Raw genomic sequence first — 12,233 nt, 5'->3', positions numbered from 1 at the left:
TCAAGGTGCCCATTCAGAAGTTTTCATGTTGCTCTTGGGACGTGAGTGAGATGACCAGGCGGTATATTCTGCCCACCTTTAGTTGTTCCATACCCAGAGTTAACTGCACCATGGCACTAGACTCACGCGCAAACTCGAACAGCAGCTAAGTCCTTGGCCTTTAATGGATTAGTTGGGAATTATTCACTGACAACGAGGTCTCTTTTTCCTGGATCACTAACGACCAGAATTACTTCATTGACTTTGCCCACTTACCAACGGTGAGGCAAGAACTCACCAACATGACTTGCCCTACCATACACCCAGGCACAGGAAGAGTCTGTCTTGCCACAGCAGCATGCCAAAATGCCTCATTAATATTAAAATGCCTTTCACGTTCTGAGGCTGCAAGTCCATTGCCTTCAGCACTATTTCTGGGTTAGGAAAGGTTTGCTTTCAACACTTAAAGCAGACTTTATCGACCAAGTCATAATTCTGCTGATCAATGCACCTAGACGTATCAATAGTGACAATTTTATGTCAATCTGCTGATCCAGCCTTTTAAAACTAAAACTAGTTCTTATCATACTAATTCTAACATCCCTCCCCCATGAAGATTCTCTCAGTGAGTTGGCCCTTACCTTCTTCTTCACCAGTGACATGACTCCTATTCTGGTCAGGACTTGCTGCCTGGAGAGCCCCTCACGAGGTACTCCATCTGCAAACGTTTCAGCACCATCAGCTCCAGGCTCACACAAATGCCTCATGAATAGGGACACGTAAGCCCTACAAACAAGTACACTGATCTTAGAACACACACCGAATGAAAATTAAAAAATAAAATTGAGAACAGGAAGGTTTCCAATGTGAAGAAAAAGGTTAACATACTTGAACTCCTTCTCACTCTTGCCACGTAGGTCCCTGACCAGCCACTGAGAGTTGAAAGCATCCTGAGGAGGCATCCCCCACCTCATCACTGCATTCAGGAAAGCTTTCCTTTGCCGAGTGTTAAATCCTAAAACCTGTCATGGGAAGGGGGACAAATACAAAAAAAGATAGGTGTTTCAGCCTGGGAAGTGGACATTCAATCAATCTGCTTAATGGCTTATGCTGCTGTCCACAGTTGAATAGTCCAGCATAAACCCTTCACTATTCCGCAACGTAGCCCCTTCCCTCTTCCAACTGATTCTGCCCATCCCTGCTCAGGGGCTTGAAAAACAATGTTGCTGCCCCTCAGGGGATTTGAGACAGACCAGAGATCAAAACAGCTTTTTCCTGATCTAGCGTAGGACCAGGCTGTGTCATCACTCCCTCAGTCATCACATGCCCACTTCTTTGCCCCTCTGCCCAAGGTATGTTTAAAGAGCCAAGACCAGGATTCTGCCATCAGTAAAGCCAAAGGTGGTCATTAAATAGTCACTGACAGTCCCATTTCACTTTCCACTCTCGCTCTGCCACGATTGTGCTGTGGTGTATTTCAAGACAGATGCACTTTAATCTGCTTGGGGAATTCACTCACAGTTTTAATGTTTGTCTGGTATGAGAGAAGGGGCCAGGGCTCAAGACCTCGTCTAGGAAATCAAGACAGTTCAACAGTCAGTCAGTGACTAATTCTCATGAGTAAGGCTATCATCACTTGGCAACCAATTCAAGGAGGACCTTATATTAATCATCTATCCATCTCCCTCCTTCTCTCTTACTCAACCACCCACTCACCATTTTCCTTCCCTCACACTCATCTAGTGCTTAAAATATTACCACTGGCACTATAGTACTCCAGGCACAGTTCCAATTTGCTTCCCTTTCACACCATCTATGGTCCAGTGATGGAAATGGAAGCCTTAGAAATGCTGACACAACTCTCATAGCATGGCTCATAAAAGATTCACCCATACACAGTATGACATATTGAGCATGTGTTCCTATGTGCAATGGACTTTGGCCTCTCAGGTGAAGCTTTTCGAGATTCAATATACAATGTTATTAGGTAAACATGCACAGAATTTAATTGTTCTGCTTATCAGAATCCAAGGGAAAATGCTGAGACATTTCTTTGGTGCAGACTAGCCATATTAGTTACAAACATTCTACCTCCTGTGACAAGGCGATATAAAGGACACTCAAGGTCCTTATGACTTTCTCAAGTCATACTTTCTTTAAAATCACTTTCACACTTACCCCCCAATCACTGACACTGTAAAATGACACAGAAACTTGCACGTACAACAATGTTCTGCCTAAAGTAGCCCAGCCAGAACTGATTAGTGAACTACTGATATTCTATTAACAAAGCAGCAACCATCCTTTGTACTATTAATGAAGTTACTACATATAATGCAAACAGAGGGAAAGCTAGTTCACATCCAAGGTAAACTTGGGAACAAAAGGACACTGCTTTCCTATTACCCTGACTACCCTAACCTGTTCACTATGCAATGCAAGATAACTAAAACTTTTAACACAAGTGGCTGTCATCTGGTGTACTGTATCTATGCTGACTACTTTCAGGTATAATAGAAAGGCAATCAAACTGGCTGAGGGCAAGGGAATTGTCTCCCACAGCTCAGTACTTGTTCTCTACCGATCATGTTACCTCAATGTTCCCACCCACTCGAGCCAGCAATGGTGGAAGCGGTTTGTCCTTCTCGCCTCGGAGCTGACGCTTGGATTGTCGGCGACCTTAAAGGTATAAAAAGGAAAATATTTACAGGAAGACCTTTATATTGCCAGCTTTTGTGTGTCTCAATTAGCAAGTAGTGCAAGTTCAAGCTATACACAGTCTCCAAAGCATAGGGTCACCAGTCTCTATATATAGTCCACATAGGGTTCATACTCTCTACATAATCCTCACCCAGCATGTGGGGTCCACGTGGTCAAACTGCAACATTTGCAGTCACGTGAAGGGCACGCACTAACCACAAATGGTGCCACTGCAGCACAAAGGACTGGTACTGTGCGTGGACCTAATCCTGTATGTTGGGTCCACACTCTCTATATACAGACCCATTACATGAACTGCCCATACACTTCACATACAGCCCCAGTCAATCTATTACAGTTTTCACTTTCTATGGTAAAATTCCATCTGACCATCTCTATCATAGGCTGAACCTCAAACAAAAATAAAATCAGGTACAAACTGCTGATCCGAATCGAGGGACAAAACGTAAAGAGAGACCTTCAGGCCTTTCATCAAAGTCTTCGTCCTCTTCCTCCGAGCCTACTGAATATTCTGATTGGTTGTCTGAAACATCATCCTGCCAGTCTGCAGCAGACAAAAAAGATTAAAAAAAAGAAAACCTTATTTATTACTTGTCTTCTCAATTTGTTACTTTCTTTTTCTCAATACACAAGATTCCCTATGCTCTCACAGTTTTTGTTTAGTTCTCTCAGTTTAGGTTTATCATGCTCATGAGAGCTCCTTTGAGCCAAGAACTGAGATTGAGGAGGTCGGATACATGTCGATCAGGTAGCCTGGATATATTCAATTCCACTTCTGTACCAAAACACTTGCAAGAATGGTCAGGAATTCATCTGAATGTGGTGATGCACAGAATTAAAATACTACTAGGATTGCACAAAAGGCTGAATAGGAATTAGCACAGAACTCAGATCTCCACAGCGCAGCACCACCTGATAGGTACATACATCAAACAAAAAAACCAAGCACGACAATTGTTGACAATGGTAATGTGCATCAAGAACTCAGATCCAGGGGTTCCTGCTGGGTCCCTCACCTTGCATCAGAGTAACATTGATAATATGTAGCATGGGTAGTTACTTTGATAAGTGATTCAATTCAAACCAACCACAGAAAAAAGACTACATGCAACTTAAACTGGATTCCCTCTCCTTCACAAATCTGCTAAACGACACCCCAGGAAAGAAACAATGGGGTGCAAAAGGCAAAGTCAATTGGAGCATCAGTCACCCACACAGAGTCTGCACAACTGCTCCGTGCTTTGCTGGAACATTTGACTGCAGCAAGAAGGAGCCACCAAAACTGAACAGGCCAAGTCAACTTACTTGTTGTGCATACTTGATTCGATCCTCAATGGCACAGAAGTATAGAATTTGTATTTGTAAGTACTTTTGTAACCTCGGGATGTCCCACAAGCTTTTTTTACACCCAATTAAGTGTAGTCACCATTGTACTGTACTCCTCACAGAATGCTGCATGACCTGTTGAGTAACTTACAGCCCTTTGTGTTTACTTCAGATTTTCAGCATCTGCAGTTTTTTGATTTTCAAACAGTCAGTCAAAGGGGCAGCATGTTGAAGAGACAGTGCTGAAGGGGCAGAGAGATTTAGGGACTTTAAAGACTCAGCACCTAAAGGGCTGGCTGACAATTAAAATTAGGGAAACCCAAAGTGCCAGGATTGAAGAGAACTGGGAATGTGACTTATGTGCTATTATTTCCCCAAACACAACCGAGATGGCACAGTTCACTCTGCTAAGAGGATCAGTCATTTGTGCCAGGGATTTTGCTACAGGAAAGAGATGAAGGCTGTTAAGAAGAGATGTGCCAGGGCAAGTACAAAAGATGAAACAGCGTGCAGTAACTATACGAAAATGGGCAAAAAAAGGGGAAATAAGGAAATTACTTAATTGCGTTAAGTTGTCATGATTTGGTGTGTACTGCCCAAAAGAGTGGTGCAGGCAGTTTCAATGGTCTCTCAAGGGTTTGGATAAATACGAGATGTAAAGGGTTGCAGACAGCAAAATAATTAACTAGACACCTCATTCAAAGAGCTGGGATGGGTAAAAAGTGCCCAGAAACCTCTGTGTCCTGCGCTAAAAGAATCTATGATCCCAAAGTTTTAGTTGTGAGAAAAGACTCATGAAATTGGGATTGGGTACATGAGAACAAAAAAGTTAAGCAATCATCCCAGGAAGATGTTGAGAATTCTATGAGATGCTTTGATAAGAATGAATGGGGAACAACTATTTCTACCAGTTAGTGATTTAAATAGTCAGATGGCAAACATTAAGATCAACATCAAAGGAGCACAGAGATGGGGAAACTTCTTTAACGAGTACAAAACGTCAAACCAGACTATAATCGAGAATGGCTTTTATGAAGGAAAGAAGAGAAATGTTCGAAAAATAACATTTAAAAGGATGCAAGGAAAATGTGAGAGATGTAGTGATTAGGGGACAGACACAATGGCCCAAATGATAAGTTCCTCCTGGGTCATAAAATTACCATATATGAATTGCAGCAGGATGGCTGCATTTTACAAGTGATTTCTGCTCCAGCCTCCTGGCTGACAGAATCAAAGCTATCTACATACAGCTCAGGATTCCTAACTTCTGATGATCTAGACTCAGGAGTCCCCTCAACTACTGACGTTCAGTGCAGAGTAGCCACTGGATGGTGAAATCAAACAATGCCGCCAATTACCTTGGTCCTCTTGGGCAGCATCATTGTAGTTAACCTGCTTGCGGACCCGCTTGCCCTTGCCCAGGTTCCGTGCCAAGTCCTCTTGTTGCTGCTCGTAGTGGTGTCGCAGCAGCTTCTCCCAGTAATCAGGATCCACATTCTCTTCTTGTTTGATAATTTCTCTCTCTATCTCCTCTTCCTGCAGGCACACAGAAGTAGCAGCCTCCATTAGCAATACTGTGCCAGAGACTGGCAATCCAAGGCATCTGCATGGGACAAATTGTACAGGCGAACTCTGCCTTACGGACATTCAGGTAACAGAAATCGACCCTTGTGGAATTCATAACTCACTACCCAAAGATCTGCGATACGGAAGAAAATTCACTGTCATGGAAATTTGTGTGGCAATATTTAATTTCAGTTCACAGTTCTTGGCGCATGCGCAGATGATCGTGTTACAGAAAATCACAATATGGACGGTTTTCTGAGAATACAACATCCCCTCCTGTAATGCAGGGGTCATCTGTATGCAGATTTAAGATAATTTCTAAAAACTGACTCCTGTGAAGAATAATGGACTACATAGAATAGCCACAGTAAACTAATTAAAAGATATATTTACACATTAAATCTCCCTAGTATAGTGGTTACAGATGCACAGTTAGCATTACCTCATTAACTATTACAAAGAAAGATAATTTCAAATATTGCTGTTAAAACCTGATTTTGGTGAGGGAGGGAGTTACTTCCCCAAACCCAAAGGATGCTGCAACAAAACACAAGCCAATATTAACAAACTTTCCAAATGAGCGTGTAAATTGCCAATTAGTCCCAACATAAACATTTTGGCGGGAGGAATAGGCAAATGTGTAAACTGAGAAGCTAAATGTAGTAGTAGAACTAGGAAGCAATAGCAGGAGATTAACAAGGTTATTTAAATAAAATGGAAATGGCATAAGGCTTCTTGAGAGAGAGGACTGAAAAACATATGGTGGGACAGATGTTGCACAGAAGAGTTATGATCAGATCTCTTCTCTCAGTCTGATGCATATGAAAGGTAAATATGGGAAGCTCTAGATTCCAAAGTGAAAAGTCAAATACAGTCTTCTGCTTCAGGTAAGTGCTGACCTTGGGAAACTAAGACATCCACTGGCACAGTACCAGGGCCCAACAGGATGGCACAGATTTCCCAGGGACCAGTAGAACTTTTGAGTGTAGACAGTTCTATACAATTTAATTCAGACACTTCAATTGTGTGAATATTTTTAGGGGTTTTCTAATTTTTTTTTAAAAGTAACATTATTAATTTCAATTTGATTCCCCATCCAATATTTTTTTGACTTTATATGGCTTTGACAGCTTGTGAACCAAGGTAGCGAGATGGGAAGGGGAGAGTTGAGGGCACTTCACCAGTTGTCAGAGCTATTCTGGGAGCACAGCTGGCCACTTGCATGCAGAGAAACCCAGGGCTTCACTGCAACTTGCTGATGAACTGTGCTCCTCGAAGAAAGTGTCTGTGACCACACTGGTCCGAGGTTGGGTGACCACCAAGAAAGGTGGGAGACAGTATAAAGGAAATTACAGACCTATTAGTCTGACATCGGTGGTGGGAAAGTTATTAGAATCGACCTTCAAGGATGAGGTTATGGAATACCTAGAGGTGCAAGGCAAGATAGGTCCAAGCCAACATGGTTTCATGAAGGGAAGATCCTGCCTGACCAACCTATTGGAGTTTTTTTTTGAAGAAATCTCAGGTAGGGTGGATAAGGGAGAGGTGGTAGATGTTGTGTATCTAGACTTTCAAAAGGCCTTCGACGAGGTGCTGCACAAGAGCCTGATTAATAAGATGAGAGGTCATGGAATTACAGGTAGGATAACAGAATGGGTAGAGCATTGGCTGGTTGGCAGAAAGGAAAGGGTGAGAATAAAAGGATCCTGTTCTGGTTGGCTACCGGTTACTAGTGGTGTTCCGCAGGGATCGGTGTTGGGGCCGCTTCTTTTTACTCTGTACATTAACGATTTGGATGATGGAGTAAATGGTTTTGTGGCTAAGTTTGCGGATGACACCAAGATAGGTGGAGGAGTAGAGGGTATTGAGGAGACAGGAAGGTTGCAGGGAGACCTGGATAGTTTAGGAGAATGGGCAAGGAAATGGCAGATGAAATTCAATGTTGAGAAATGTGCAGTTGTACACTTTGGAAACAGAAATAAACAGGCAGATTATTATCTAGAAGGGGAGAAAATTCAAAGTACGGAAGTACAAAGGGACTTGGGGGTACTCGTGCAGGATACCCTAAAGGTTAGCCACCAGGTCGGATCGGTGGTAAGGAAAGTGAATGTTATGTTGGCATTCATTTCGAGAGGTATAGTGTATAAAAGTAAGGAAGTGTTGATGAGGTTCTATGGGGCACTAGTGAGGCCTCATTTGGAATACTGTGTACAGTTTTGGACCGCATATCTTTAGGAAGGATGTGCTGATGTTGGAGAGGGTTCAGAGGAGATTTACAAGGATGATCCCCGGAATGAAAGGGCTTATGTATGATGAGCGTTTGTCGGCTCTTGGACTGTACTCAGTGGAGTACAGAAGAATGAGAGGGGACCTCATAGAAACACTGTTATAATGGGAGACTTCAACTTCCCAAATATAGACTGGAACCTGCTTAGTGCTAAAGGTTTAGATGGGATGGAATTTGTTAAATGTGTCCAGGAGGGATTCCTGACGCAGTATGTTGACAGGCCAACTAGAGGGAATGTCATGCTAGATCTAGTTTTAGAAAATGAACCGGGACAGGTGAAGGATCTATTGGTGGGTGAGCATTTGGGGGACAGTGACCATTGCTCCATAACCTTTAAAATTGTCACGGACAGGGACAGGGACAGGCGCAGAGAGGACAACAAGATATTTAATTGGGGAAGGGCGAACTATGAGGCTATAAGGAGAGAACTTGGGAGTGTAAAGTGGGATGTCCTTTTTGAAGGGAAATGTACTATGGAGATGTGGTCGATGTTCAGGGATCTTATGCAGGATGTTAGGAATAAATATGTCCCGGTGAGGCAGAGAAGGAATGGCAGGGTGAAGGAGCCGTGGGTGACGAGAGAGGTGGAACGACTAGTTAGGGAGAAGAAGGTAGCATACATAAGGTATAAGCAGCAAGGTTCAGACAGGGCCCGTGAGGAATATAGAGTAGCGAGGAAGGAACTTAAGAAAGAGCTGAGGAGAGCTAGAAGGGGACATGAAAAGGCGTTGACTAGTAGGGTTAAGGAAAATCCCAAGGCCTTTTTCACATATGTGAAGGGTAGGAGGATGGCTAGGGTAAAGGTAGGTCCGATTAAAGACAAAGGTGGGAGAATGTGCCTGGAGGCGGCGGAAGTGGGAGAAGTTCTCAATGAATACTTCTCTTCGGTATTCACCAAGGAGAGGGGTCTTGATGACACGGAAGGGAGTGCTGGTAAGGGTAATGTTCTCGAGGTTGTAGATATCAAGAGAGAGGATGTGTTGAAGTTGTTAAATAATATCAAGACAGATAAATCTCTGGGGCCTGACGGGATTTTCCCCAGGTTGCTTCGAGAGGCGAGGGAGGAGATTGTTGAACCGCTGGTAAGGATCTTTGAGTCCTCGTTGTCCACAGGGATGGTGCCAGAGGATTGGAGGGTGGCGAATGTTGTCCCCTTGTTCAAAAAAGGTAGTAGGGATAAGTCCAGGGAATTACAGACCGGTGAGTCTTACGTCTGTGGTGGGTAAGCTGTTAGAAAGGATTCTAAGGGATAGGATCTATGAACACCTGGAGAATCATGGACTGATTAGGGACAGCCAGCATGGATTTGTGAAGGGAAGATCTTGCCTCACAAGTCTGATAGAGTTCTTTGAGGAGGTGATGAGCAAGATTGATGAGGGTAGTGCGGTGGATGTGGTCTACATGGATTTTAGTAAGGCGATTGATAAGGTTCCTCATGGTAGGCTTCTTCAGAAGGTCAGAGGCCAAGGGATCCAGGGAAGCTTGGCTGTGTGGATTAGGTATTGGCTTGCCTGTAGAAAGCAGAGGGTTGTGGTGGAAGGAGTGCCCTCGGATTGGAGGGCAGTGACTAGTGGTGTCCCACAGGGATCGGTTCTGGGACCTCTACTTTTTGTGACATTTATAGATGACTTAGATGAGGCGGTGGAAGGCTGGGTTAGTAAGTTTGCGGACGACACTAAGATTGGCGGTGTTGTGGATAGTGTGGAGGGCTGTCGGAACTTACAGAGGGATATTGATAGGATGCAGTGCTGGGCTGACAAGTGGCAGATGGAGTTCAATCCGGAGAAGTGTGAGGTGATACACTTTGGAAGGACAAACTCCAGGGCAGAGTACAGGGTAAACGGCAAGGTACTTGGCCGTGTAGAGGAGCAGAAGGATCTGGGGGTTCACATTCACAGTTCACTGAAAGTTGCCTCACAGGTGGATAGAGCAGTTAAGAAGGCCTATGGGATGTTAACTTTCATAAATCATGGGATTGAGTTTAAGAGCCGCGAAGTGATGATGCAGCTTTACAAAACTCTAGTTAGACCACACTTAGAGTACTGTGTTCAGTTTTGGTCACCGCAGTATAGGAAGGATGTGGAGGCGTTGGAGAGGGTGCAGAGGAGATTTACCAGGATGCTGCCTGGATTAGAACATATGGAATATGAGGAGAGGCTTAAGGTGCTAGGGCTTTATTCGCTGGAAAGGAGGAGGACAAGAGGAGACATGATAGAGGTATATAAAATATTGAGAGGAATAGATAGAGTAGACAGCCAGCACCTCCTTCCCAGGGCACCAATGCTCAAGACGAGAGGGCATGGCTTTAAGGTTATGGGTGGGAGGTTCAGGGGAGATGTCAGGGGGAGGTTTTTCACCCAGAGAGTGGTTGGTGCATGGAATGCACTGCCTGGGGTGGTGGTGGAGGGAGATACATTGGACAGGTTCAAGAGTTTGTTCAATAGGCACATGGAGGAATGTGAGATAGAGGGGTATGCGGGAGGAAAGGGTTAGATAGTGTGAGGGTGGTTTGATGGATGGCACAACATGGTGGGCCGAAGGGCCTGTTTTGTGCTGTATGGTTCTATGGTCAAAATGTTGATAGGACCGGACAGAGTAGATGTGGCCAAGCTGTTTCCTTTGGTGGGTGAGTCCAGGACCAGAGGGCACAATCTTAGAATTAGAGGGTACAGGTTTAAAACAGAGATGGGGAGAAATTTCTTTAGCCAGAGGGTAGTGAATTTATGGAATTCCTTGCCACGTACAGCAGTGGAGGCCAGATCATTGGAGGCATTTAAGGAGGAGACAGATAGATATCTAATTAGTCAAGGTATCAAGGGATATGGGGATAAGGCCGGAAACTGGGGTTAGAATAGTTTTTTTTGCTCATGGAGCAGACTCCCCCCCCCCCCCCCCCCCATTTCTTTCTCCCCTTTTCTTTGGAGCAGACTCGATGGGCTGAATGGCTTACTTCTGCTCCCTTGTCTTGTGATCAAGATCAGGCAGCTCACTCATCAGTGAACATCCAAATCATGTTTATAATTGCTTAGAACCTCCACTGGACCATACTTGGGAGCAGAGATTGGTCTCCACAATATGGAAAAGATATACAACCAAACTTCAATAAATATTTACAAAAATAATACCAGGACAAAGAGCCCATAACCACCGGAAATATTGAACAGGCTAGGGAACTCTATCCTAGAAGAAAAGCCCAAGATGTGACCTGATAGAGGCTCTTCAATATGATGACGAAACCCTACAGGGATGACACAAAAGATACTTTCTTGCAGGAAGATCCGAACCTTCACAAGTAAGAGCTAATGAACATAAAAAAAGACAAATGCTGGAAATCAAAAACAAAAATACTGATCTAATGAAGTGCCCCCAACCTGAAATGTTAAATGCTTCTCTTTCTACAGACGCTGCCTGACCTGCTGCATTATCCATAAATAAAAGCTAACCTGGGAAGAAATTCAGGAAAATGTACATCCAGAGTGACACAAACATAAACACCTTTAGCCAGCATAAACACCTTTACGAGTTCTAGAGGAGGAAAGGTATAGTTACGCTGAGGAAAAAGCAAGAACAGTGAGCAGCATAAACATCACACAGACACTTCTGGCAGAACCATCTCCTACTTAGTGATGTAAATTCCACATATATCCCTGCCGAAATCAGGAAGCTGGGTACAACTGTGTCATGCATGTATTGGGAAGAGATAAGGCCCTAAAAGTTGTGAGCTGTAGTCACAGGTAGACAGGGTTGTAAAGAAGGCTTTTGGCATCCTGGCATTCATAAATCAAAGTATTGAGTATAGGAGTTGAGATGTTATGGTGAGGTTGTTTAAGACATTGGTGAGGCCAAATTTGGAGTATTGTGTGCAGTTCTGGTCATCTAAGGATATCAGTAAGATTGAAAGAGTGCAGAGAAGATTTACTAGGATGTTGCTGGGTCTTCAGGAGTTGAATTACAGGGAAAGATTGAACAGGTTAGGACTTTATTCCTTGAAGCTTAGAAGAATGAGGGGAGATTTGATAGAGGTTTACAAAATTATGAGGGGTATAAACAGAGTGAATGCGAGCAGACTCTTTCCACCTAGAATAGGAGAGATAAGTACGAGAGGACATGGCTTTAGGGTGAAAGGGGAAAGGTTTAGGGGGAACATTAGAGGGAACTTCTTCACTCAGAGAGTGGTGGGAGTGTGGAACAGGCTGCCATCTGATGTGGTAAATTCGGGCTCACTCTTAAGTTTTAAGAATAAATTAGATAGATACATGGATGGGAGAGGTCTGGAGGGTTATGGACTGGGTGCAGGTCAATGGGACTAGCGGAATGAGACTAGTAGGGCCGAACACTGTGCTGTAGTGTTCTA

General features: G+C 43.8%; 1 protein-coding gene across 2 annotated transcripts in view; it reads right to left on the bottom strand.

The window, feature by feature from the left end:
- The window catches only part of chd3 (chromodomain helicase DNA binding protein 3), a 95,466-nt gene that overhangs the window by 28,638 nt on the left and 54,595 nt on the right, over positions 1 to 12,233 (bottom strand). For both annotated transcript variants that reach the window (XM_052044652.1, XM_052044653.1), the window contains 5 exons: positions 5,385 to 5,562; positions 3,158 to 3,244; positions 2,573 to 2,658; positions 868 to 1,001; positions 621 to 765 (listed from right to left, as the gene is read on the bottom strand). In XM_052044652.1, the coding sequence (XP_051900612.1) occupies positions 621 to 765; positions 868 to 1,001; positions 2,573 to 2,658; positions 3,158 to 3,244; positions 5,385 to 5,562 (630 nt within the window). The remainder of the gene's footprint in view (positions 1 to 620; positions 766 to 867; positions 1,002 to 2,572; positions 2,659 to 3,157; positions 3,245 to 5,384; positions 5,563 to 12,233) is intronic.

This window comes from Pristis pectinata, chromosome 37 (assembly GCF_009764475.1).
Source record: "Pristis pectinata isolate sPriPec2 chromosome 37, sPriPec2.1.pri, whole genome shotgun sequence".
NCBI classification, from domain to species: domain Eukaryota; kingdom Metazoa; phylum Chordata; class Chondrichthyes; order Rhinopristiformes; family Pristidae; genus Pristis; species Pristis pectinata.
This window is presented reverse-complemented; position numbering and strand designations above follow the sequence as displayed.